Source organism: Macaca thibetana, chromosome 9 (assembly GCF_024542745.1).
Source record: "Macaca thibetana thibetana isolate TM-01 chromosome 9, ASM2454274v1, whole genome shotgun sequence".
In the NCBI taxonomy this organism is placed as follows: Eukaryota; Metazoa; Chordata; class Mammalia; order Primates; family Cercopithecidae; genus Macaca; species Macaca thibetana.
In genome coordinates, this window is record NC_065586.1 from 93,615,206 (window position 1) to 93,642,575 (window position 27,370).

The 27,370-nt window shown below is 49.3% G+C and overlaps 3 protein-coding genes across 6 annotated transcripts in view; 2 read left to right on the forward strand and 1 right to left on the reverse strand.

Annotated features, from left to right (window-relative positions):
• Positions 1-27,370, reverse strand: part of MMS19 (MMS19 homolog, cytosolic iron-sulfur assembly component) — a 458,727-nt gene that overhangs the window by 117,437 nt on the left and 313,920 nt on the right. The gene's annotated exons all lie outside the window — the stretch shown is intronic.
• HOGA1 (4-hydroxy-2-oxoglutarate aldolase 1) overlaps positions 247-27,370 on the forward strand; it is a 28,840-nt gene continuing 1,716 nt past the window's right edge. For 2 of the 4 annotated variants that reach the window (XM_050802930.1, XM_050802931.1), the window contains exons 1-6: positions 247-819; positions 14,713-14,841; positions 15,027-15,154; positions 15,614-15,748; positions 16,005-16,101; positions 17,799-17,932. In XM_050802930.1, coding sequence (XP_050658887.1) covers positions 609-819; positions 14,713-14,841; positions 15,027-15,154; positions 15,614-15,748; positions 16,005-16,101; positions 17,799-17,932 — 834 coding nt within the window. In that variant the 5' untranslated portion in view covers positions 247-608. Of the gene's footprint in view, positions 820-14,712; positions 14,842-15,026; positions 15,155-15,613; positions 15,749-16,004; positions 16,102-17,798; positions 17,933-18,041; positions 18,557-27,370 lie in introns of those variants that run through there. The other 2 variants (XM_050802933.1, XM_050802934.1) reach the window with 2 other exon arrangements.
• C9H10orf62 (chromosome 9 C10orf62 homolog) lies at positions 5,120-7,139 on the forward strand. Its single transcript, XM_050802944.1, has one exon. The coding sequence runs from the start codon at positions 6,106-6,108 to the stop codon at positions 6,775-6,777; it is 672 nt and encodes a 223-aa protein (XP_050658901.1). The 5' UTR covers positions 5,120-6,105; the 3' UTR covers positions 6,778-7,139.

Sequence of the window (27,370 nt, forward strand, 5' to 3'; positions counted from 1 at the left end):
TTGGCCCTTGCATGGATTGACTTGGTAATACACTCATCCTGGGCCCCCTTCCTGGTGACTGCTGTCCTGTGGGGCTGTCTGTGGCTAGCAGAGGCTTGTCACGTGGCTGCCTTGGCAGGAGGAGCCTGGCAAGGGAGCAGGGCAGGGGAGGGACAGCCTGCCACAGGCAGCTTCTTGCCCAGCCTTGCCACGCCTCCCACAGGGCAGGGCCTGCTCAGCCAATCAGCTCCACCAACCTCACAACTGCCCGTGGTAACCTGGCTAGGCTTCTGGCTTTGGGGCTGGGAATTGTGGGAGGAGGGCCCAGATCCTGCTGGAGATACCCTTTAGTATTGGGATCCCAGAAACCAGTCCTACATCTGGCCAGAGGGACACTGGGTTGTGGCATTTCTCCAGCTGCTACCCAGAAGGAAGAGGGCCCCCTGGGGCCTATAGGCCTTGCTCCTGACCCTGGGGACACCCAGCTCAGGCCTGCCCCAGTGGCCACAAGTCAGGGAGGCCGCAAATTTTTAACTAGACACATTGATCATTAATAGGGGGTTAGAAAGAGTTCAAACTAAGTCTCACTCTGGGACATAGACCAATTGTGCCTCAGGCCTCCTGCAGAGATGCTGGGTCCCCAAGTCTGGTCCTCTGTGAGGCAGGGGCTAAGCAGGAGCTTGTCCAGGAATGTGAGGGGCTGGGCCTCAGGGGAGGGGAAGAAGGTGGACATTGCGGGCATCTACCCCCCTGTGACCACCCCCTTCACTGCCACTGCAGAGGTGGACTATGGGAAACTGGAGGAGAATCTGCACAAACTGGGCACCTTCCCCTTCCGAGGTAAGCGGGGCTGTCCTCTGTGGGAGCTGGGGAGATGTGAGTGGCCCTATTCTCTTTAACCAGAGACCAAGGGAGGGTACACAGGCTCTGTCAAGCTGTCCAGGGATAGTCTGGTACTCCGTGGGTCATTTTATTATTGGAGAGGAACAGGGGAGACTGGTCTGGAGTCAGGAGACAGGCAGGAAGCTCCTTGCTGGCCTGTAAACTTAAGCTAAACCTCACCTGCTTCAGTTTACCCAGCTGTAAACTGTTAAAGTGCCTTTGTAGCTCCCAGAGTGATTCTGGGGTTGGACTGGCAAATGGGTGTGAAAGTCCTTGTCAACATTGTCACTCAGTGCAGATGTGAGGGCATGTGACTGGGGTCACGTGGCAGCCCAGCCACAGTCCCAGTTCCCTCTAAAGTTTGTTTGTACGTTCTCTTCTGGACAAAGCCTCCTTGCCAGAATTAGTTCTCCCTGTTGTGGCTCTGCGATCTCATCTCTCTTTACGCATGGGTCTCCCCCACTCTGAGGTTAGGGACCAGATGATATTTGCGACACTCAACATGTAACAGAGTCCCAGGCGCAATAAATGAAGGTAGAAGAAAATGGCAAATCCTGCTTGCCCTGCTCCGCCCATCTCCATTCCTTACCGCACAATCCTCTGAGGTAGTGCTCTCTATAGGACCATCCCACAGATGGGAGTCTGGGCCTCAGAGTAACATGGTCACTGCCCAGGGTCATTCGGTGAACACATAGCTGAGCTGAGATTTGCACCTCATCTGACTGCGTGGCCCATGCTCCGTTTTACTCCCTCACTGACTTTCATTATAAACCCTTTGGAGCTGCTAGGCCACACTATTTCAACAGAGTGTCTGGTCAGCTTTGGGAATGGTGTGGCTCCTATTGAGGCAGTATCATGTAGATCGTGGACTCTGGTTTCAAATCACAGCTCTGGGTGAGCGCCTGTAATCCCAACACTACGGGAGGCAGAGGTGGGCGGATCACGAGGTCAGGAGTTTGAGACCAGCCTGGCCAACATAGTGAAACCCCGTCTCTACTAAAAATACAAAAATTAGCTGGGCATGGTGGTGGGCGCCTGTAATCCCAGCTACTTGGGAGGCTGAGGCAGGAGAATCACTTGAACCCGGGAGGCGGAGGTTGCAGTGAGCCAAGATCACACCACTGCACTCCAGCCTGGGTGACAGAGCGAGACTCCATCTAAAAAAAAAAAAATCACAGCTCTGGCACTGACTTAGTGTGGGATGATTGCTGTCCCTATGGGACACATGGGAGTGATAATGCTCATATTGTGGGATGGTTGAACAAAAAAATCTGAGAGAATGCAACTGAAAGCATGCTATAAATTATAGAGTAATATGCATTGGAAGGTACTGATTCCAACGGTAATAACGATTAAAATGACAGTGTGATTGGCATTGTGGCAAAGCTGCTTTGTGACTGTGACCCTTAGCATGATGGACACGTTGATCATTCATAGCTCAGTACTGAGGGAATGTGCCCCTTCCTTGGGGACAATGAATGCCCTGTGGAGGCCCACATTGAGCAGGGACACAACTCTAAGTTTCTGCTGGTGCTTGGCTTGTGGGGCCTGGAGGTTTGGTGAAGTCCTGGTTCTCTTGAAGTGAGAAGCATTTTGAGCCTCTAAGTGGAAGACCTTACTTCAGCTTCAAGGTTCAAGGATGCTCTAGTTCAGGTGGGGAGGGTGGACTTTGCATCTGGTGCTTGCCTGCCACCCAGAGAATCCACAGAGACCCCCAGACTCTTCTCTGGACCCTCCCTTCGGTGCTACCCACCCACTCCTGCAGAGGGCGTGGGGTGCCCAGGAGCACAGGCTTCTGTGGATTTGGCAGGCCGTGGGCCGCACATACCCACTTGTCTGTCTCCCTTGCAACCTATGCTGGCTCCAGCCCCCATCTGATCACTCACCCACACACCAGAGAGCCAGTGGGGTGTGGTAGGAAGGGCCCAGCATCTGGAGTCAGAGGACCTGGGCAAGAATCCTGCCACTTCTGCCAGTTAACAGAGACCTTGGGGAAACCACTTAACCTTTCAAATCCAGTTTCCTCATTTTAGAATAGGAACTGAGCCTTCAGGCTCTTAGCCACAGGGTCAATATAATCCTCCCAAGGCACTGTCACAGAGAACACTGTCAGAGATAGAGGGTCCCTTCCCTGCTTCTGGGGCACAGCCAAAATGCCCAGGAAGGAAGACGCAAACAACTTTCACTCTGACATCTGTATTTCTCTTGCCCTGTCCTGGCCCCTGAGGTAGACTTTGCAGCCCAACACTCAGGCCGAGGAGGGAATATGTCACATTGTAAGGGCCTCCTGCAGCCGTTAAAGGTCCTCTAAAGAGGAGACGGGGTCCAGGCTCAGTGGCTCACTCCTGTAAGCCCAGCACTTTGGGAGGCCAAGGCAGGAGGATCTCCTGAGACCAGGAGTTGGAGACCAGCCTGGCCAACATAGTGAGACCCTGTCTCTATTAAAATAAATAAATAGGAGGTGGGAAGCTGCCCTGGATGAATCAGTGAAGAGTTAGAGATTCTTCTGGAAAGCACTCCCTGAAACTCTGTAGCTCTCGGTTATTTTTTGAGACAGAGTCTCGCTCTGTTGTTCAGGCTAGAGTGCAGTGGCACAATTCGGCTCACTGCAACTTCCACCTCCCGGGTTCAAGCGATTCTCCTGACTCAGCCTCCTGAGTAGCTGGGATTACAGGTGCCTGCCACCACGCCTGGTTAATTTTTGTATTTTTAATAGAGATGGGGTTTCACCAGGTTGGCCAGCCTGGTCTCGAACTCCTGACCTCATGATCTGCCAGCCTCAGCCTCCCAAAGTGCTGGGATTACAGGCGTGAGCCACCGTGCTGGGCCTCTTATTTACTTATTTATTTATTTTTAGGATGGGGTCTCAGTCTGTCACCCAGGCTGGAATGCAGTGGCACAATCTCAGCTCACTGCAACCTCTGCCTCCTGGCACTAAAGCAATCTGCCCACCTCAACCTCCCAAGTAGCTGGGACCAAAGGTGCACACCACCATGCCCGGCTAATTTTTTGTATTTTTAGTAGAGAGGGGATTTTGCCGTGTTGCCCAGGCTGGTCTCAAATTCCTGAGCTCAAGTGATCTGCCTGCCTCTGCCTCCCCAAGTGCTGGGATTACAGGTGTGAGCCACCATGCCCGGCCCTGTGTAGCTCTTTTTAAAAAATCTTTTTAGCATCGCTAATTCGTACTGATATTTGAATAAAGAGTATTCTTTTTTTCTTCTTCTTTTTTTGTGACGGAGTCTTGCTCTGTCTCCCAGGCTGGAGTGCAGTGGCATGATCTCGGCTCACTGCAAGCTCTGCCTTCCAGGTTCATGCCATTTTCCTGCCTCAGCCTCCTGAGTAGCTGGGACTACAGGCTCCTGCCACCACACCCGGCTAATTTTTTATTTTATTTTATTTTTTATTTTTACTAGAGACGGGGTTTCACTATGTTAACCAGGATGGTCTCGATCTCCTGACCTTGTGATCGTCTGCTTCGGCCTCCCAAAGTGCTGGGATTACAGGCGTGACCCACCGCACCGGCCAAGAGTATTCTTTTTTTTTTTTTTTTTTTTTTTTTTTTTTGTTGTTGTTGTTGTTGAGACAGAGTCTCGCTTTGTCGCCCAGACTGGAGTGCAGTGGCCGGATCTCAGCTCACTGCAAGCTCCGCCTCCCGGGTTCACGCCATTCTCCTGCCTCAGCCTCCCGAGTAGCTGGGACTACAGACGCCCGCCACCTCGCCCGGCTAGGTTTTTTGTATTTTTTAGTAGAGACGGGGTTTCACCGTGTTAGCCAGGATGGTCTCGATCTCCTGACCTTGTGATCCGCCCGTCTCGGCCTCCCAAAGTGCTGGGATTACAGGCTTGAGCCACCGCGCCCGGCCCAAGAGTATTCTTTTTAAATAAAAGTTATGACCGTAGTCTAGAGGAGGGGGTCATTACAGAAGGGCTCTATGGCCCTGAACTCACACCCATAAACACCCTCAAAGATGGACTTTGAATTGTTATTTCTAAATGAGGTTAGTGGCCAACCACAGGACTAGTGCAGCAGGACTGGGAAGATGAGGTTCTCCATAAAATGCTTGTGTCCTATTCCTTCCATATGTAGAGTGGACCATGCTTTCTTGCAATGATATAATATTTTGTATATATTAAAACCACCACTCTGTTAAAGAAAATATTTTGCTTAAAGCATCACAATTTTTACAACCCCATTTTGGCATTTCTTATTTTTTTGAAAGAGCTAGATGCTTTCGAGGGAAAAAAAAATACAGTGGCCCAGGCCTGTCTATACCCTGAGAGGCCTTGGAGATTAATTAGGCTTTTCGTTGTCTGCATCTATGGAAAGCCTTGCCAGCAAGCCCACCTGCTCACGACCCGAACCATGCCTATTTATGGGGGGACAAATTCCGGGTTTGTAGGTGCATCACTAAGGCAAGAGGTAGCAGCCACCATCCGGAATCTAGACCCAATGAAGTCTCCTGTCCTGTCCACTCTGCCTTCTCAGCCCACTGCTTGCCTCCCCGTCCTCAGCCCATTGTGACCTCATGTTAGTTATTCCAGAATGAGCTTCTTCCTGGGTTCTTTTCCCTCTGAACTCTGCCCTATAGTGGGGTGAGGGGCTCAAATGAGGATGGAATATGCCAGGCTGGCAGCAGACATGGGCCCTGGATGGAGGGTTCTCTGGTCTCAGATGGCTAGGAATGGATATCAGCCCAGTCAAGGGGGTCCTTCTGCCATGGCCAGCCTGACCCAGCATCCTTTGCCCCCGGGGGCCACCAGATCAGGAGAGAGAGAAACCAAAGACTGGAAGATACAAAGGCCTAAGTTGTAGAATGGGTTCCAAGCAGAAGGCAGAAGGACTCAGAATCAGAGAAGCGGCCCTTTCACTGAGCCTGGGGACAGCTGTCAGGGTAGGAGACAGGACCCAGGCCTCAGGCAATGCATGCCAGGCTAGACATGAGGGATGCTGCAGCCTCTCCCCACCCCACTCTCCCCACCCCACCCCCAACTGCCTTCCTCACAATGGGGTTCATTGTTGAGGTGGTAGGGGGCACCTAGGGAGGGTGCAGCAGGGGGCCTGCCTGTCAGACATCCTTGGGGAGCCTGCCCTTTCAAGCATGAACCATACCACCAGAGATCACCCAGCGTGCTCTTAGCTCTGCCTGCCTGGTGTAGGGTCCTGGAGACCTTCTTGGAGCTCATCCAGCAGCCATCATGCAAGGTGGTGCTGGGGACTGCCCTCTTGCTAGGAGGTGGAGGTCTCATGCTGTGGGTTCAGAAAAAGAGGAGAAGAAAGGCAACCTCTGAGTGTCTACCAGACAAGGACAAGTCACCAGAATCCCATAAAGCAAAGAATGAAAGCTGGATCAAATCTCACTTTAGCCGCCTTTCCGAAGAGAAGCTGGCCCGCAACAACAATGCCAGCACCAATGGCAATGCTACCCAGACTGAGAGTGGGAGTGGAGAGGCCAGCACCACAATTCACATGGAGACCTTCACCACGAGGCACGGAGAAGTGGGCTCCGCTCTGCACCGGGAATCCTTCACCAGCAGGCAGAAGGCATCTGGGCCACCAGTGATCCAAGAGATCCACCAGGAGTCTGGAAAAGCCCCATCCACCGATGAGGCCACGTGGGCCGCTGTGGCTGCCTGCACCAAGGAGATTGACACCCAGGGGCGGCACCTGGCTCACTCCATGCTGCAGCGGGCCACAGCTTACCAGCACTCAGGTCACCTGGAGTCCAAGGACATCAACCAGGAGGAGCTGAGGGCCCTCGAGGAAGTGGAGATGAAGCTGCAAAAGAATTTCCTCACCCAGCGGGAAAACACCATAGCTGGTGCCAACCACACACACACTTTCTATGGCCACAGTCACCACAGTCACCACGGCCACCCGAGCCACCAGAGCCACAGTCTGCCCAACCGCAGACACTAGATCTATGACTGCTTGGAAGCCATCTAACCATGGATGGAGACACCCCTGCCCCCAGCAAGGCTGGCTCACACACACATCTGTTTTCTCTATGGGGCCATCTATGCAGCCCAGGGTGAGATGCTGCGTCCAAATCCCTACCTTCTTAGGCTCCCCACAGGGATCATGGGCCCTTTCAACTCCATGAGTGGAGTCTGCCACAGAAGATGGCCCCTGTTGGAGGGAGAGCTGGGAGGACACAGCACAGGTGAGACAGACCCTGAGGCCCCTGAAGACCCACCAAGAGAAGACAGATGGGAGCAGGCAAGAGCCCCACACTGATGTCATTGCCTGGAACGGAGCCAATAAAGCTTTGCATGCCTTCACTCTGACTCCAGGGGCTCTGTGGGCAGCCTAAGGTCTGGCAGGGACAGAGGGAGGTGGCTCCTTCTCCAGCAGTCCTCTGAGTGTGGGCCCCGGCCTGGGGCCTTTTCACTGGGCCTGATTTAAAGCTCCATGAAACAGCTACCCTGGTCTCAGGTTCTGGAAAAGGGGCACCTCCAGACGCCCCAACACCACCAACCTGATGTTGCCAGGGAACAGGGGAGCAGCCAGGTATTGGGCTTGGAGGAGAAACAGGCTTTCAGAGGAGGCTACCTAAGCCAGATGGGAATGAGGGCCCCTGTCCTCTTGGTGCCATCTTTGTTCTCAAGTCATGTGGCATCCTACAAGGCAGTTCTCTCCCCGGCCCCACCCGCCTGCTAGGGCCCCTTGGGATCCATGTTAGCACCTCCCCACCACCTAGGTCTACAGCTACTGAGTGGGCACAACACTGTCTTCTTGTTTGTTTGTTTTTAATTTAATTTAATTTAAAGTTCCAGGATACATGGGCAGGACGTTCAGGTTTGTTACATAGGTAAACATGTGCCATCGTGGTTTGCTGTACCTATCAACATGTCACCTAAGGTACTAAGCCCTGCGTGCATTAGCTATTTATCCTGATCATCTTGGTTTTCTTTTCTTTTTTCTTTTCTCTTTTTTTCTTGTTATATATATATATTTATTTTGAGACAGAGTTTCACTCCTGCCGCCTAGGCTAGAGTGCAGTGGCGTGATCACGGCTCACTGCAACCTTTGCCTCCTGGGTTCAAACGATCCTCCCACCTCAGCTTTCCAAGTAGCTGGGACCGCAGGTGTGTGGAACCACAGCTGGCTAATTTTTTTTTCTTTTTTCTTTTCTTTTCTTTCCTTTTTTTTTGGTGCGTGTGTGTGTGTGAGAGAGAGAGACAGAGTCTCGCTTCATCGCCCAGGCTGGAGTGCAGTAGCACAATCTCGGCTCACTGCAACCTCTGCCTCCCGGGTTCATGCAGTTCTCATGCCTCAGATGCCCGAGTAGCTGGGGCCAAAGGCACACACCACTATGCCTGGCTGATTTTTTTTTTTTTTTGTATTTTTAGTAGAGATGGGGTTTCACCATGTTGCCCAGGCTGGAGTACAGTGGTGATATCGGTTCACTGCAGCCTCAGACTCAAACTGGCAAAATTCAAATAAAGTCCTTAGTTAATGACATTGTACCAATGTTAATTCTTTGGTTCTGGTCATCATATTATAGGTAGGTAAGACATCATTGGTGGAGGCTAGGTGAAGGATGTATAGAAAATCCCTGTACTTTTTTTTTTTTTTTTTTTTTTTGAGACAGAGTCTCGCTCTGTCGCCCAGGCTGGAGTGCAGTGGCGTGATCTCAGCTCACTGAGGAATTGTAATTTCTTTCAGAGGGAGGTTATGAATTACGTCGTGCAAAAAAGTTTGGCCACACACCAGGGCAGAAAAAAAAAAAAAAAAAAAAAAAAAAGAACTTGTTTTTCTTTCACACAACAAATTGTCAACACACACACCTCAACACCTATGCTAGGCACCACATAGGAGGCCAGAATGCACCCAGGCAAAGTAAGGCGAGCACTGGGCAAGGAAAACAGAATGCTGGGGAGAAGACTTGAGCTCGTTGGCCCTCACGGAATTTGGGAGGTGTTCCAGGCAGAAGGGAACAGCACAAGCAAGTGTGCAGAGGGAGGGAAGTGCAGTGTGTCTGGGGAACCATGGCAGTCAGCTTGTGTTTTTTTTTTTTTGAGATGGAGTCTTGCTCTGTCGCCCAGGCTGGAGTGCAGTGGCGCGATCTCGGCTCACTGCAAGCTCCGTCTCCCGGGTTCATGATTCTCCTGCCTCAGCCTCCTGAGTAGCTGGGACTACAGGCGCCCACCACCACGCCCGGCTAATGTTTTTGTATTTTCAGTAGAGACGGGGTTTCACCGTGTTAGCCAGGATAGTCTCGATCTCCTGACCTCGTGCTCCGCCCACCTCGGCCTCCCAAAGTGCTGGGGTTACAGGCGTGAGCCACTGCGCCCGGCCTGTTTTGTTTTTGTTTTTGTTTTTGTTTTCTGAGACCGAGTTTCACTCTTGTCACCCAGGCTTGAGTGCAGTGGCACAATCTCAAGTGATTCTCCTACCTCAGTGTACCACCATGCCCAGCTAATTTTTGTATTTTTAGTAGAGATAGGGTTTCACCACATTGGCCAGGCTGGTCTCGAACTCCTGACCTCAAGTGATCAGCCTGCCTCGGCCTCCCAAAGTGCTGGAATTACAGGCATAAGCCACCACGCCTGGACTTTTTTTTTTTTTTTTTTTTTTTTTTTGAGACAGAGTCTTACTCTGTCACCCAGGTACAGTGGCGCGATCTGGGCTCACTGCAACCTCCACCTCCCAGGCTTAAGCGATTCTCCTGCTTCTGACTCCCAAGTAGCTGGGATTACAGGTGCGTGCCTCCACGCTCAGCTAATTTTTTATTTATTTTTATTTTTTAAATTATTTTTTGAGACAGAGTCTCGCACTGTCGCCCAGGCTAGAGTGCAGTAGTGCAATCTCGGCTCACTGCAACTTTTGCCTCCTGGGTTCAAGCGATTCTCCTGCCTCAGCCTTCCAAGTAGCTGGGATTACAGACGCCCGACACCACGCCCAGCTAATTTTCGTATTTTTAGTAGAGACGGGGTTTCACCATGTTGGCCAGGCTGATCTCGAACTCCTGACCTTGTGATTCGCCTGCCTTGGCCTCCCAAAGTGCTGGGATCGCAAGCGTGAGCCACCATGCCTGGCCTAATTTTTAAGTTTTTTAGTAGAGATGGGGTTTCACCATGTTGGCCAGGCTGGTCTCGAACTCCTGGCCTCAAACAGTCTGCCCGTCTTGGCATCTTAAAGTGCTGGGATTACAGGTGTGAGCCACTGTGCCCGGCCCAATTTCTCATTTTATAGGAGAGGTGAGATTGAGAAATTGTGTCTAATCCCATAGGTGGGGGCGGGGGTGGGGGATTGAAGAGTTCTGGGGACCTTTGTAGATGGGTGCTGTCCATGGGGAAATATTATACAAGGAACAGGTAACGGAAATGCAGAGCAGGGAGGCCCAGTGGAGAGATCCCAGGAAGACTTCTCAGAGGAGGTAGCAATGATGATGGACCAAGAAGGCGTAATAATGTCTGGGGACACTCCTCATGTGATTTCTTTTTAGCCACAGTAAGTCACCATGTTGCTTATGTGTCCCCAGCCCCAAATGCCCACTCCCCTCCCTGCCATCCAGCTCCCAGAGCAGCAAGTGTAAACGTGGGGGCAGGGGAGAGTATCTTCCTTCGTCTTACAGCTGGAGGGGGCCTTATACACCCACTCCTGATATCACAGTGGTTGTACAGTGAGAGGTCATTGACAGCAGCCTCCCCTTCCGCAACTGCCACCCTTCCTGATTTAAGGTTTGAGCACTTTCTCCTGATTCTATAAGAATGACAGCTAACACTTATTGAGCACCAGGTTCTATTTGAAGTACTTTACAAATAGTATCTCATGGCCGGGCGCGGTGGCTCAAGCCTGTAATTCCAGCACTTTGGGAGGCTGAGACGGGTGGATCATGAGGTCAGGAGATCGACACCATCCTGGTTAATACGGTGAAACCCCGTCTCTACTAAAAAATACAAAAAAACTAGCTGGGCGAGTGGCGGGCGCCTGTAGTTCCAGCTACTGGGGAGGCTGAGGCAGGAGAATGGCGTAAACCCGGGAGGCGGAGCTTGCAGTGAGCTGAGATCCAGCCACTGCACTCCAGCCTGGGTGACAGAACAAGACTCCGTCTCAAAAAAGAAACAAAACAAAACAAATAGTATCTCATTTAAACTTCAAAACAACTCTAAGAGGCTGGGCGTGATGGCTCATGTCTGTAATCCCCAGCACTTTGGGAGGCCAAGGCAGGCGGATCACCGGAGGCCCAGAGTTCAAGACCAGCCTGTCCAACATGGTGAAACCCTGTCTCTACTAAAAATACAAAAATTAGCCAGCATTGTGGCGGGTGCCTGTAATCCCAGCTACTCGGGAGGCTGAGGCAGGAGAATTGTTTGAGCCTGGGAGACAGAGACTGCAGTGAGCCGAGGTCGCACCACTACACTCCAGCCTGGGCAACAGAGTGAGACTCTGTCTCAAAACAAAACGAGACTCTGTCTCAAAACAAAACGAAACTCTGAGAAAGGCACTAATATCATCACCATTTTTCAACTGAGTAAGCCTGGGCTTCTCTGACTTCAGGGCCTGTGCATCTGACCCCTCTCTTGTGAGCCCTCTGCTTTTCTGCTTTTTCCGCAGTCCCTGGTTCATCGGAGATCCTGGCCTTTTCCTCTCCTCTGGCCCCCTCTCTACACTACAGGGACACATCAGGCTCACACCTGGACATCTAACCAGGGTGAAGGAGGGGCTCTTTGGGGTACCCACTCACAGATTTCTGGGACATTTTCTTATCTAAGCCTTTAAAACAGTCCTATAAGGTAGGATTGAAATCATTTCCCTGTCATCCCATAGAAAAGGAAACAGAGACTCAAAGATGTGATTGACTTGTTCAATAGCCAGAGGTGACTCTTGAGTCCAGTGCTGCCCGGTCTGCACCACACTCCCTCTTCTCCAGCCAGGCACTTCTTCCTTCTCGGGAGTCAGGCATGAGCCAGTTGCCCCCTTCAATGAGATAGAAGATGGGGCTGTGTCATAGAAGCTTTGAGCACAAGGTCTGCTTCTGACTCCCAGAGTGCAAGCCCCAGCTGTCCTGCTGTTTAGACCAGCTCCACCAGTGGGGCCCAGAGTGTCCCTGGAACTGACCAGCAGGATGAGAGGTGAAGGAAGGGGATGATGGTGGCTGAATCAGTGGCCGCAGCAAGAACATGCCCCATCCCAGGACGGCAGGCAGGGGTGGGGAGGAAGACGACTTTGGTATTGGAACAGAGACAGTGGCAAGAGCTTGAGCTCTGACTCTTTGGTCAGAGGGTGCTGGTCTAATTGTAGCTAGATTGGAGTCCTCATCCAGAGCTGGCACCTTTTACGGAGAGCACTGCAGCTCCATGTAGCAAGACACAAGGAGGCCCTACCTTGGGCTACTAGCCTGACACAGATAAATCAATCCCTCAGAAGCAATCCCACAGAAGCGAGAAGCTGTGTGCCTCCAGATGTTTCCTGCAATGTTACCAACGCGAAATAACTACCAAAAAAAAAAAAAAAAAAAAAAAAAAAGGCAAGGCAGCTAAATATCCAGTGAGAGAGATCCTGATATCCTGGCAACTCACTCTGGAATCCGATGGTGTAGTGAACAGCATGGAAAAAGGTTGGTGGAACGAAGTGGAGTCTACATCACACAGTGTCCCCTGAAGGATGACTCACAGGAACAATTTCTCTTGGTCCCAGTGCCAGGAAACTCTGTGTTTCTCCGGGGCAGTTGCTTTGCTTTTATCTTTTGGGTTCTACATATCTGTTAGCTGATTGTGTTTCCCTTGTAGCTCTGGCTGTCGGGAAACTCCACATCAAATTTCTGGCTCATTTCTCAGAACTATATGGCAAGAACTTTGTATACCAATACTGCCTGTGGCCTTATTTTCATTTCCTTCTCCCAAATAGCCTCCAATTTTTTTTTTTTTTTTTTTTTTTTTTGGAGACAGGGTCTTGCTCTGTCACCCAGGCTGGAGTGCAGTGGCACAATCATAGTTCACTGCAGCTTCAAATGCACCTGGTTTATTTATTTATTTATTTTTTGTAAAGTCAGGGTCTCACTTTGTTACCCAGGCTGGTCTCGAACTCCTGACCTCAAGTGATCCTCCCACCTTGGCCTCCTGAAGTGCTGGGATTACAGGCCCAAATATCCTATTAATTAAGAATCCTGTTGTATTGTACTCTGTATTTGTAAACTACTTCCATTTTTTTTTCTTTAATGGAATGGGATGGAGAGGAGAAAGAAGAAGAAAGAGAAAGTTAAGCGGGCTGGGCACCATGGCTCACCTGTAACTGGTACCGGTTACTGGTTAGACACATCCCAAGTAAATGATTGATAAAAACAGGAAAACACAAAATAAAGCAAGGAGATTCACTTTTCACCCAGAAAGTTGGCAAAAATTAGTTCTGACAACACCAAGATTTGGCATGTACGACATTCTATGCTGCTGTTACACTGATTGATTAGCAATGTGGCACACAGTCAGGCGTGGGGGCTTATATCTGTAATCCCAGCACTTTGGGAGGCCAAGGTGGGTGGATCACCTGGGCCCAGGAATTCGAGCCAGCCTGGGCAAAATGGTGAAGCCCCATCTCTACAAAAAAAACTACACAAATTAGTTGGGCGTGGTAGCTCATGTCTGTAATCCTAGCTACTTGAGAGGCTAAGACAGGAGGATCACTTGAACCTGGGGGGTCAAGGCTGCAGTGAGCCTTGATTGTGCCACTGTACTCCAGCCTGGGTGACAGAGTGAGACGCTGCCTCAAAGAAAAAGTAAATACATAAAAAATGTGTCACAGATGAAGGTGCACATAGATATGACTCAGCAATTACACACCAAAGTATCTGAACTCTAGAGGAACTCTTTTTTTTTTTTTTTTTTTTTGAGATGGAGTCTTGCTCTGTTGCCCAGGCTGGAGTGCAGTGGCACAATCTCAGCTCACTGCAAGCTCCGCCTCCCAGGTTCATGCCATTCTCCTGCCTCAGCCGCCCAAGTAGCTGGGACTACAGGCGCCTGCCACCACGCCCGGCTAATTTTTTGTATTTTTTTAGTAGAGACGGAGTTTCACTATGTTAGCCAGCACGGTCTCGATCTCCTGACCTTGTGATCCACCCGCCTCGCCTCCCAAAGTGCTGGGATTACAGGCGTGAGCCACCACACCCGGCCTAGAGGAGCTCTTAGACATATGCACAGAAGACTTTACAGCAAATGTTTGTTTCAGCATTGTTTGCAATAGCAAAAAGAATAAAACATTCTTTTTTTCTTTTTTCTTTTTTGGTAGAGACAGGTATGCCCTTTTTTGGTAGAGACAGGGAGCCATGCTCCCTTGGCTGGTTTTGAACTCCTGGGCTCAAGTGATCCACCCACCTTGGCCTCCTAAAGTGCTGAAATTACAGGTGTGAGCCACCAGGCCCAGCCAAAAAGAAGGAAACATTCTAAGCGCCCTCAACAAGAGAAAGAAAAATAAATTGTGTTCCAACCATACAACAGAATACCATACAGCAGGTAAAATGAATGAATCAGGGCTATGTGTGCTGCTATGGACAAAGCTCAGAACATAGTATTAAATAAACAGAAAACTGCAGAGGGCTATTTAAGCTTAATTCCATTTCTACAAGGCTTAAAATTGTAATAACCATATTATATAAGGATTACTTGAGCCCAGAAGTTCGAAGCTGCGCAAGCTATAATTGAGCCACTGCATCCCAGCCTGGACAACAGAGCGAGACCCTGTGTCTAAAACAGAAAAACGATGTGAATCGTCATTGCAGCTGTGTGGGAACCTTCTGCCTGCAAAGATGGGAAGGAAATGTGTGAAAGATTGTGGTGCTGGAAGGTAGGAACACCAATGTCCTGGTTGTTCTGTAGAGGATGGGAAGGAGTTAGTCAGCTGTGTCTCTTGCAGGCTTCGTGGTCCAGGGCTCCAATGGCGAGTTTCCCTTCCTGACCAGCAGCGAGCGCCTCGAGGTGGTGAGCCGTGTGCGCCAGGCCATGCCCAAGAACAAGCTCCTGCTAGCTGGCTCCGGATGCGAGTGTGAGCCATAATGCCCTGTGCCCTGGGGGTGGGTGGGTGTGTAGGATCCAGGCTCCTAGGCCCTAGCTTGGGTCCTGTCTCCTTGTTCTGCCTCTTCTGTGACATGCTGAGGCACCCTCGCTTGGCCCAGTGCCCTGGTCCAGGCCTCCTTCTGCCTGCTCTCACCTCTCTCCTTCCTCCGGCAGCCACTCAAGCCACAGTGGAGATGACCGTCAGCATGGCCCAGGTCGGGGCTGACGCGGCCATGGTGGTGACCCCTTGCTACTATCGTGGCCGCATGAGCAGCGCGGCCCTCATTCACCACTACACCAAGGTGTGTGTGGGGCCTGAGACCAAGAGGAGGCTCTGCCCAGGGAGAGGAGAGGAGGGAAGCTAGGAGTGGGGTGCTACTTCGCATGAACGGCAGCTATAGGAAACGGATGGACTGCCACCATGGATCAGCTGCACAACATTGGGAGGCTTACCTAACCACTCTGTGTTACTGCTTCCTCCCCTCTAAAATTGGAGGAATGATGTCATCTATCTCATAGGGTTGCAGTGAGCATTAAATGAGATCAGGAACATAAAGGGCTTAGAACAGTGCCTGGCATATGGAAAGCACTCCATAAATATGACCCACCGTGATTGCTTACACTCGGGGCACGCAGCACAGGAGGGAGGCCTATCCAGGTGGCCCTGGAGTGAAGCAGGCCGGGACCTGTGGGTGGGCAAGTCTCTGGCTCCTGGGACCTGGGGCGGCTGCCCTCTCCTGCTTTTCTCTGCGCCCCAACAGGTTGCTGATCTCTCTCCAATCCCTGTGGTGCTGTACAGTGTCCCGGCCAACACGGGGCTGGACCTGCCTGTGGATGCGGTGGTCACGCTTTCCCAGCACCCGAATATTGTGGGCATGAAGGACAGCGGTGGTGATGTGAGTGGCAGCAGCTCCAGGGCTGTAGTCCTCTCCTTTTCTGGTTCCTGGTTCCTAGCACTTTTGCTCCTGAGGGCAACTCTGAGATCTGTTTCTATCCTTGGCTTCCGTGTGGATTCTCTCTGTCGTGCGGGCTCTCTGGGGCTTTCTTGAGGGCATCTCTTTGGGCACTGGGCTTTCATTCCACCACACTTACCAGTCCCTCACCCAGGATGAGGCTCTGGGCACAGCTCTCATACCACATTTGCTGTTGCAGGTGACCAGGATTGGGCTGATTGTTCACAAAACCAGGAAGCAGGATTTCCAGGTGTTGGCTGGATCGGCTGGCTTCCTGATGGCCAGCTATGCCTTGGGTAGGCCGCCCACTGCTCTCAAATTGTCATAGGTGACCAAGACATACCCAGGCACCTGGGTCTGCTGGGAGAGACTGTGAGGGCTGGGGCTGGGTCTGAAGACGGTGGTTTGCCAGCCTGCCCACTCTGAAAACTCAGAAACCTGGCCACGCCGCTTGCCTGTCTGAATGTGGGGTGCTGTGAGTAACCTTGTTGGCTGGAGGAGGATGGCCGTGTACAATCCCTGGCCTGTAGTAGGGATGTCTGCAGTTTGTTCTAAGTCCGGAGCTCCATGATTAGATGACAAACTTAGCTGGTCTAATCCTACCTTCTACATCATTCTCTGAGGGCAGAGGCCTTGGGGCCCTCCTCTGTAGTTCAGGAGTCCATTTTCCTCTCCCCTGTCCCAGGCCAGAATGAATTGTCAGATCTACAGAGTTGAGCCGGGGATCTTCAGTTGCCTGATCAGATTCTGTTCCAATCCAGGGTCCCTATGAATGTCTCTTAGATCAACTGCTCTTGTCTGTTTAGGGTCAGCATCCTTGGGTTTGGGTTAGATTTGAGCCCTGGAGGGGAGGGAGGAGAAGGGAAGCTGTTTCTTTCAGCTGAAGCCCCAGTGAGGAGAGATTTGAGTGACTTTTCTAGCACTGCAGGGGAGATTGCTGGTTCCTATTCCATCTGGTGTCTCCAGACTTTGGCTGGTTGTCTAGGGCCTTGTACATCTCCCCCTGCCATGTCACGGCCTCTACGGTGAAGGGGAAGAAGAAGGGATCCATCATTTCTCTCTCATTCCTGAAAGTGGAGTAGATTAAAAAAAAAAAAAAAAAAAGCACAGGCTCTGGAGGTTGGAGGGAATCTCAGCTCTGCAGTTTATTCACCGAGTAATGCTGGGCAAGGCATTCACCTCTCTGGGCCTGAGTTTCTACTCTGTGCATGGAGGGATCGTGAGGATTAGAGAGCATCAGGGCCATGCTGCTGAAGCGCGCCTGGAACACATAATAGGTATTCCACAAGCAACAGCTCTATTAGCTCATTCTAAATTGCCTACTCTCTCTCTGGTCTTGAGGCCACTGTGCTTAGGGTTCCACTCCTATCTAGCCTTAGAAGCATACTCACAGGCTTGCAGAAGTGGTGGGGCTTTCTGAGATCACAGCCAAACCCATTTTCATTGCCCTGATGAGCACAAAGAGGACTAGAGAGGGTCTCATTCAGGTTTATGCAGTCAATGGGAAGACATGCCTGGTGACCTGACTATCCAGGGCGCTTTCCACGCCCACTGCTATCTCTGGTTGCATCCACTGCGGGGAATAAGATTTCAAAAGAGCAAAGGCTTCCCATCCATCCTACCCTCTTACAGGACTGATGAGTCAGGGGGCTATTGGAGGAAGCTGGAGGTGTCAACTGGCAGATGGGATTTTATTCCGGGAGGGGTTCAGGGAAGGAACTGTCCTTGAGTTCACTTTCAGGCTCTGCTCCCTGCCCCTCACAGATCAGCCCTGAGCAGCACTTGACCTGCAGGATTCTATTTTGAATATGCAGGCAGCTCTTCTCTCTGGAAATGTGTACTCTGGACTCACAGAGCATGCCTTTGATGTAGCCAGCCACGTGACACAGAAATCTGTATGTAATGTCCCCAGGCTGAAGAGGTGCTGGGACCAGGGCTTGAGATGCTCAGAGGGGAGAGGCTCTGCTGACGTTCTGCGTCTTACTTCGTGCAGGAGCTGTGGGGGGCGTGTGCGCCCTGGCCAATGTCCTGGGGGCTCAGGTGTGCCAGCTGGAGCGACTGTGCCTCACAGGGCAGTGGGAAGATGCCCAGAAACTGCAGCACCGCCTCATCGAGCCAAACGCTGCGGTGAGCCAGTGGCAGCAGGGGCGCGGTATGGGGGGAGTGGGCAGTCTGTGTCCTCACTGGAGCAGGACCCAGGGCTGGCACCAGGCCCCACTCAGTCTCTTCCTTTCAGAAAATCCTTTGAGAGAACATTCCAGTGTGGGAACTCCTTGTGCCTCGGACTAAGTCGGACACTATTGATGGTGAAACTTAAAATTCCCTTAGGGGCAAATTAAAGTTCCAACTTTTGGGCCCAAGAAGATGCACTGAAACAAACATCCTGTGTGATTGTGATAGAATAACCCTAGGACCACACTTAGAGGTGCCTGGAGAGAAAGAGCGTAAGCCAGGGGCCTCTAAATCCACGCTATTGGGGGCCAGGTCCTGAAAAAATAGGAATGATTGGGGCTAGCAAAGGAGTTAGAAGGCAGGAGAGTACCATCTTCATATAATCTGTTCTGTGGTCAGACTGTGTACCCCAACTCTTTGTTGGGCAAACATGTGTATACCACCATGCCCAGCTAATTTTTGTTTTTTGTTTTCATGTTTCAGTAGAGATGGGGTTTCACCATGTTGGCCAGGCTGGTCTCAAATTCCTGGCCTCAAGTGATCCACCCACCTCAGCCTCCCAAAGTGCTGGGATTACAGGCGTGAGCCACAGTGCCTGGCCTATTTTTTTTTTCTTTTCTTTTCTGAGACAGAGTCTCGCTCTGTCGCCCAGGCTGAAGTGCAGTGACTCAATCTCGGCTCACTGCAACCTCCGCCTCCTGGGTGCAAGCAATTCTCCTGTCTCAGCCTCCCTAGTAGCTGGGATTACAGGCACGTCCCACCATACCCAGCTAATATTTTTGTATTTTTAGTAGAGACGGGGTTTCACCATGTTGGCCAGGCTGGCCTCAAACTTCTAACCTCAAGTGACCCTCCTGCCTCGGCCTCCCAATCTTTTTTCTTTTATTTTTTTGTTTTCGAAACAGAGTCATTCTCTGTCACCCAGGCTAGAGAGCAGTGGTGTGATGACAGCTCACTGCAGCCTCAACGTCCTGGGCTTAAGCAATCTTTTTTATTTTTTATTTTTATTTTTGTAGAGATGGCGGTCTCACTATGTTGCCCAGGCTGGTCTTTATCTCCTGGGCTCAAGCGGTCCTCCCACCTCAGCCTCCCAAAATGCTGGGATTACAGGCATAAGCCACCATGGCTGGCCTACTGTATATTTTATATTAAACTTTTTATTTTATTTATTTACTTTGAGATGGAGTCTCACTCTGTCACCCAGGCTAGAGTGCAGTGGCACAATCTTGGCTCATTGCAACCTCTGCCTCCTGGGTTCAAGCAATTCTCCTGCTCAGCCTCCCAAGTAGCTGGGATTATAGGTACTTGCCACCACACCTGGCTAATTTTTGTGTTTTTAGTGAAGACGGGTTTCACCATGTTGGCCAGGCTGGTCTCGAACTCCTGACCTTGTGATCCACCTGCCTTGGCCTCCCAAAGTGCTAGGATTATAGGCATGAGCCACCATGCCCAGCCAAACTTTTTATTTTTAGATAATTATAGATTCCCATGCAACTTTAAGAAATAATACAAAGGGATCCCATGTACCCATGGTCCAGTTTTCCCCAATGGCAACATCTTACAAAACTGTAGAATAATTTCACAGTCTGGATATTGACCTTGATACAGTCGAGACACAGAATATTTCTGTCCCTACAAGGATCCCTCATGTCATCCTCTTACAGCCATGCCTACTCACATTTGCCTTCACCAGCTCCTTAACCTCTAGTAACCACACATATATTCACCATTTTATAATTTTGTCAGTTCAATAGTATACTATATGGAATCACATGGTATATAACTTTGGGGGACTGGCTTTTTCCACTCAGCATAATTCTCTGGATATTCATCCAGGTTGTTTGTTGCATGTATCAATAGTTAATTCCTTTTTATTTCTGAGTAGCATACCATGGTATGGCTGTACCACAGCATGTTTATTTATTATTTATTTATTGAGACAGGGTCTTGCTCTGTTGCCCAGGATGAGTGCAGTGGCAGGATTATTGCTTACTATAGCCTCGACCTCCTGGCTCAAGCAATCTTCCCAGTTCATCCTCCCAAGTAGCTCAGTCAACAGGTGCACACTACCACACCTGGCTAATTCTTTTTTATTTTTAGTAGAGACAAGGTCTCACTATGTTGCCCAGGCTGATCTTGAACTCCTGGTCTCAAGCCATCTTGCCTCAGCCTCCCAAAGTGCTGGGATTACAGGCATGAGCCACCACGGCCGGCCCCCTACAGCATGTTTAACCATTCACCTGTTGAAGAACAGCTGGGTTATTTTCAGTTTTTGGCTATTAAAAGCTGCCATGGGCTGGGTGCAGGGGCTCACGCCTGTAATCCCAGCACTTTGGGAGGCCGAGGTGGGCAGATCACCTGAGGTCGGGAGTTTGAGACCAGCCTGGCCAACATGGTGAAACTCCATCTCTACTAAAAATACAAAAATTAGCTGGGCGTGGTGGTGCACGTCTGTAATCCCAGCTACTCGAGTGGCTGAGCAGGAGAATCGCTTGAACCCAGGAGGCGGAGGTTGCAGTGAGCCGAGTTTGTGCCACTGCACTCCAGCTTGGGTGACAGAATGAGACTCCATCTCAATAAAAATAAATAAATAAATAAATAAATAAATAAATAAAAGCTGCCATGAACATTCACGAACAGGTTTTCATGTGTCCGTAAGTTTTCATTTTTCTGGGATCAATACACAGCAGTACAAATGGTGGGTCATAGGGTAGTCACAGGTTTCATTTTCTGAGAAACTGCTGGCTGGGTGTGGTGGCTCACACTTACAATCCCATTATTTTGGGAGGCTGAGGGGTGTGGATTGCTTGAGCCCAGGAGTTCAAGACCAGCCTGCACAACATGGGGAGACTCTGTCTCTACAAAAAATACAGAAAATTAGCTAGGTGTGGTGGCATGCACCTGTGGTCCCACGACTTGGGAGGCTGAGGCAGAAGGGAAGATCCCTTGAATCTGGGAGGTTGAGGCTGCAGTGAGCTGTGATTTTGCCACTGCACTCCAGCCTGGGCTACAGAGTGAGATCCTGTCTCAAAAAACAAAACAAAACAAAACAAAAAAAGAACCCCAAAACCCCAAAACAAGCAAACAAAAACCCAGAAACAAACCTGCCAAACTTTTCCAGAGCGGCTGTACTATTTTAAATTTACACTGATGTAAACATATGAGTGATCTAGTTTTTCTGCAGCTTTGCTAGCATTTGGTGTTGTGACTATTTTTTATTTTAGCCATTCTGATAGATGTGTAGTACCATCTCACTGTGGGTTTAATTTGCATTTCTCTGATGGCTAATGCTATTGAACATTTTTTTTTCATGTATTTATTTGCCATCTTTTCAGTCAACTATCTATATTTCTTACCCATTTTAAAATTGGATTGTTCTTTTGACTGTTGAATTTTAAAATTCTTTATAGCTTCTAAATACTAGTCCTTTGTTAGATATGTGGCTTGTAAATATTTTCTCCCAGTCTGCAGCTTGTCTTTTCATTGCCTTAACAGGTCTTTTGCAGAGCAAGTTTTACATTTTGATGAAGTACAATTTATCAACATTTTCTATTATGGATCATGTTTGTGGTGTCAAGTCTAATAATTCTTAGAGTTCTGGGCACGGTGGCTCACGCCTATAATCCCAGCTTTTTGGGAGGCTGAGGTGGGTGGATCACGAGGTCAGGAGTTCAAGACCAGCCTGGCCGAGATGGTGAAACTCCCGTCTCTACTAAAACTAAAAAAAAAAAAAAAAAATTAGCCGGGCACACTGGCAGACGCCTGTAATCCCAGCTACTCAGGAGGCTGAGGCAGGAGAATCACTTGAACTCGGAGGGCAGAAGTTGCAGTGAGCCTAGATCGTGCCATTGCATTCCAGCCTGGGTGACAGAGTGAGACTTCATCTCAGAAAAAGAAAACAAAATAAACAAAAAAAAAAACTCTTAAAGAATTCTCAGGGCCGGGTGCGGTGGCTCACACCTGTAATCCCAGCACTTTGGGAGGCCGAGGCGGGCAGATCACGAGGTCAGGAGACTGAGACCATCCTGGCTAACACTGTGAAACCCAGTCTCTACTAAAAATACAAAAAATTAGCCGGGCGTGGTGGCGGGAGCCTGTAGTCCCAGCTACTACTGGAGGCTGAGGGAGGAGAATGGTGTGAACCTGGGAAGCGGAGCTTGCAGTGAGCTGAGATTGCACCACTGCACTCCAGCCTGGGCGACAGAGCGAGATTCTGTCTCAAAAAAAAAAAAAAAAAAGTGTTCTTAGAAGATTATAAAGATTTCCTCTTTTTTTTTCCTTTAAGTTTTATAGTTTTATGTTTTATAAGTCTGTGACTCATTTTGAGTTAATTTTTGTATAAAGTGTGAGACTTAGGTTGAGGTTTTGTGGTTTTCTTCCCTAAGGGATATCCATTTGCTCCAGCATCATTTGTTGAAAAGGCCATCTTTCCTCCATTGAACTGCTTGCGTGCCTTGTCAGTGGGGCATATTTGTGTGGGTCTGTTTCTGGGTTCTCTCTTCTTTCCGTTGATTTCTGTGTCTATCTCTCTGCAGTACCACGCAGACTTGATTGCTGTAGCTAAGCCTTAAAATCAGGTAGACTGATTCCTCCCACTTTGCTCTTTTGTTTTTCCTTCAAATTGTTTTAGTCAAATTTCTTTACCTTTTCTTTTTTTTTTTTTTTGAGACGGAGTCTCGCTCTGTCGCCCAGGCTGGAGTGCAGTGGCCAGATCTCGGCTCACTGCAAGCTCCGCCTCCCGGGTTTACGCCATTCTCCTGCCTCAGCCTCCTGAGTAGCTGGGACTACAGGCACCCGCCACCTCACCCGGCTAGTTTTTTGTATTTTTTAGTAGAGACGGGGTTTCACTGTGTTAGCCAGGATGGTCTCGATCTCCTGACCTCGTGATCCGCCCGTCTCGGCCTCCCAAAGTGCTGGGATTACAGGCTTGAGCCACCGCACCCGGCCTTCTTTGCCTTTTCATATAAATTTTACAAGAATCTTGTCTATATCTACAATAAAATCTTGCTGGGCCTTTGGTCAAAATTGTGTTAAGCCTGCATACCAATCTGGGGACAACTGACTTCTTTACCATGTTGTCCTCCAGTCCTTGAACATGGTACATTTCTCTGTTTATTTAGATCTTCTTTGGTTTATTTCTTCAGCATTTTGTAGTTTCCAGCCAATAAGTCCTGTACATATTTTTTAAAATTGACACCTAAGGATCTGGTGCAGACTGGCTCACGCCTGTAATCCTAGCACTTTTGGAGATAGAGACGGCAGTATTGCTTGAGGCCAGGAGTTTGAGACCAGCCTGGGCAACATGGCGAGACCCCATCTCTGGAAAAAAAAAAAAAAAAAGACACCTCTGCACTAGGCTCTGTACTAGGCATCTATGCACATTCTGCTGCCTGGAGGGTAGAAGAGCCCCGTGGTTGCTCCCTACACACTGCCTCCACTGCATTGCCTGTGTGTCTGGCAGCAGGTGGGGTGGGCTCTGGTGGCGTTCTGAAGATGAGCAGTGGTGCAAGTCCTGACTTCCCTCCACTAGGCCTGCTCTGACACCACCCAGCTGGGAGCAGGGGTGGCAGTTCAGACGCCTTCACTCAGTCTTTGCTAGCCTGGCTGGTGTTTGACTAGAGTAGAGCAGTTATTGTCTGAAAGCTTTCCATCTTGCTAGGCCACCCCTTTTCCGGTCCTTTGGCTAGAGAGAACTGGTTTCTGTTAGTGCTTGTATTGTCTGTACCGTATTGGCATTGCGTGCTTGCTGACTTCTTCAGCTCCAAGTCTGCGCCAGGGTACGCAGCACTGTGTTGCTTCTTAGGTCGCTTGTTGGTCTTCCTTCTTCTCTCTGCCTTCCAGAGTCTTCTTATGTCTGTTTTTTATATAATGTCCAGATATATATAATTTTTTTATAAAATGTCCAGATAATATTTTTATATAATGTCCAGAGTTTTTAGTTGTACTTATTGGGAAGAATTGGGACAAGTACATCTACTCCACCTTCCTGAAAGTAAAAGCTCTAAGTATTTTTCTAAATGGTGATTTTTTTCCCCCCTAAGAACATTAAAGTGGGTGAAAAAATATTGAAAATTGAAAAGTAGGTATGTTAAAACTCACAGCACTATTTTAGGTTTAAATATTTCATATACCAAAAACATGATTTGTTATAATTTTATTTTCCTGGCTTTAATGGAAGCAAACTCATCAAAACATATTTTTCCAAATCTACTTCTGGAGAAAGATTAACCATTAAAAAGACACCAGGAGGGCACAGTGGCTCACACCTGTAATCCCAGCAATTTGGGAGGTTGAGGCAGGAAGATCATTTGAGCTCAGGAGTTTGAGACCAGCCTGGGCAACAGAGTGAGACTTTGTCTTCAGTAAAAATAAACAAAAATTAGCCGGGCGTGGTGGCGTTCAACTGTAGTCCCAGCTACTCAGAGGCTGAGGCAGGAAGATTGCTTGAGCCCATGAGGCCGAGGCTGCAGTGAGCTATGATCATGCCACTTCAGTCCAGCCTGGACGAAAGAGCAAGACCCTGTCTCAAAAAAAGAAATTTAAAAAATACAATAAATAAAAATAAAAATGAAAAATACACCAAAAAACTCCATGTATTTGGGGCACACATGATTACTTATGCATGAGTCTTCAATATGGTGGGGCACAGCTGGATCCTGTCTTTATTTAAAGCTTTGTTCATTGTAGATTTTTTTTGCATTAATTTTGATTTTTTAAAAAATATTGCATTGAAATATTACTTATTTTGGCTGGGTGCAGTGGCTCATGCCTATAATCCCAGCACTTTGGGAGGCTGAGGCGGGCAGATCGCCTGAGGTCAGGAGTTCGAGATCAGCCTGGCCAACATGGTGAAACCCTCTCTCTATTAAAAATACAAAAATTAGGCAGGTGTGGTGGTGGGCACCTGTAATCCCAGCTGCTCGGGAGACTGAGGCAGGAGAATCACTTGAACCCAGGAGGTGGAAGTTTCAGTGAGCCGAGATCGCACCACTGCACTCCAGCCTGGGCGACAAAGTGAGACTGTTTAAAAAAAAAAAAAAAAAGGCATTGAAATATTACTTATTTTGATGATTGAGGTTTTTGGCCTCCCCTTAAGTTTTGCGTGCAAGGTAAGAGCCTCATGGGCCTGGTTGCAGTCCCAGGCTGAGCTAGGCACTCCACAATGTTTTGTTTGGGTAAAGTGGTGGGTGGGCTCTAGAGCTCCCTCACAGCTGTATCCTTACCTCAAAGGGGCAGATTAACTTAGATTTAGAGAAAGAACAGCTGAGGAGGTAGATCTGAGTCCCGTGGAGGTGAAGGTGCTTCCGAGATGGGGCCTTTCTATAAATAGGTTGTAGGAACTTGCAGAAGCGATTGGGCCCCCATTGGGCCCCCATTGGGCACAGGCCGTCCTGCACATACTGAACATTCCACTGGGGTGGGGCCTCGGCTCTCCCACTCCCAATGCACCTGTGAAAGCGAAGGTCCCAGAACCCGCATGCCACCGGGACAGGAAAAGGAGCGGATTCCAGGGCTCATGGGAACTGGTCTAATATTAGCGGTGTTTTCTCATCTGGCCCTTGGGACGTCTCTATGGGGTAGGTGGTGTTATCCCTCATTTTGCAGACGAAGCAGCTTGGGCTGCCCCTGGGGAAGAGAGGATGCCTAGCTGTCATCCCAGATCTCTGCGTGTCATCCCGCCCTACCCCATCCTGCCTCACCCTTCATTCTGTGTCCTCTCCTGTGCCAGCTCTGGGCACATACCCAGGAATGCCTGGAACACCTTTCTGCTGCCTGGGCTGTGGGCTCAGACACCGCGAGAGCAGCTTGATGTCACTCTATTGCCCCTCCCTGGTCGAACACAATGTCCTTCCTCCACCTTCCCACCAGCCTGCCTCTTGCCCCTGGCTATATTTAGGACTTTCTACAGTCTTTGCCACCAACCCTTTCTTAGGGTTTGAAGAGAGGCCACATCAGATATCTTTGGAAACCCATGGCAGGAGCGAGCTTTTCTCTAGCCACCTCTTATTTCCATCCTCTATCCTGGGTCTCTCCCACCTCCTCAGGCTTTGGGTTAAAAGGCCAGACTATTAGAACATCATGGGGGTGGTGAGGCCTGGAGGAGGGTGGCTTACCACCCGTTCCAAGAAAAAAAAAATCCATGCTTGATGAAGCCTCCGGGACTCTAGTGATAAACAGTTATTAGTCAATCTTTCATCAGTGGTTCCTGGCCTCTTTATCCCAAACAACCTCTTATTTTTATCCTCCTAAGGTTTTAGCTTCCCTCCAGATAAAACTTCCTTAAGGACTTCTTTCGTAGTTTTTAGGTAGTGAAAGATTCATCTAATATTTCTGATCAGCATGAAATAACCAGTTGCTATACCAAAAGCAAGGAAATTTGATGCTTCATTTACTCTGTAAAATTCCACACATGATTTTAAATTATAATAGGCCGAACGCCATGGCTCATGCCTGTAATCCCAGGACTTTGGGAGGCCGAGGTGGGTGGATCACTTGAGCTCAGGAGTTTGTGACTAGCCTGAGCAACACAGCAAGACCTCATCTCTACAAAAAATGCAAAAATTAGCCAGGCATGGTGGCATGCACCTGTAGTCCAAGGTGATCTGCAGACTGAGGCGGGAAAATAGATCGAGCCCGGGAGGTCTGGGCTACAGTTAGCCATGATCATACCACTGCACTCTGGTCTGAGTGGCAGAGTGAGACCCTGTCTCAAAAAAATAAAAATAAAATAAAAATAAATAAATTATTCGGGGTGCGGTGGCTCGTACCTGTAATCCTAGCACTTTGGGAGGCTGAGGCGGGCAGATCACTTGAGGTCAGGAGTTTGAGACCAGCCTGGCCAACATGGCGAAGCCCTGTCTCTACTAAAAATACAAAAATAAAATAAAATGAAATAAAATAAAATAAAATAAAATAAGCCTGGTGTGGTGGCAGGTGCCTGTAATCTCAGCTACTCAGGAGGCTGAGGCAGGAGAATTACTTGAACTCAGGAGGCAGAGGTTGCAATGAGCCGAGATCACGCCATTGCACTTCAGCCTGGGTGACAGAGCAAGACTCTGTCTCAAAAAAATAAATAAACAAAAATAAATAAATAAATAAATTATAACAATAGCTTTAGGTTCCCCATTATCATGGAAAAGCCTTTAGAGATCATGCTGTCCAGCTCCTTCATTTTTTAGACAGGAGAACTTACTCAGAGATAATAAGTAAATGACATAAGGTTTACACAACAAAACTTCCTTGGGCAACCATGCTTTGCTTTTCCTGGGAGAACATTTAGTGTTAGGGTCAGGAAGAGCTATGGGGAGGTGAGGGCAGCCAGATGCAAGGGGAGTAGAGGTCTGGGCTGTGGCTGAGGCTCTCACAGATCCTTCCCCCTCCTGACTTTCCAGG

Excerpts from the sequence above, each read along its gene's own strand:
- C9H10orf62 (XM_050802944.1), top strand. The coding sequence starts at position 6,106 with ATGCTGTGGGTTCAGAAAAAGAGGAGAAGAAAGGCAACCTCTGAGTGT.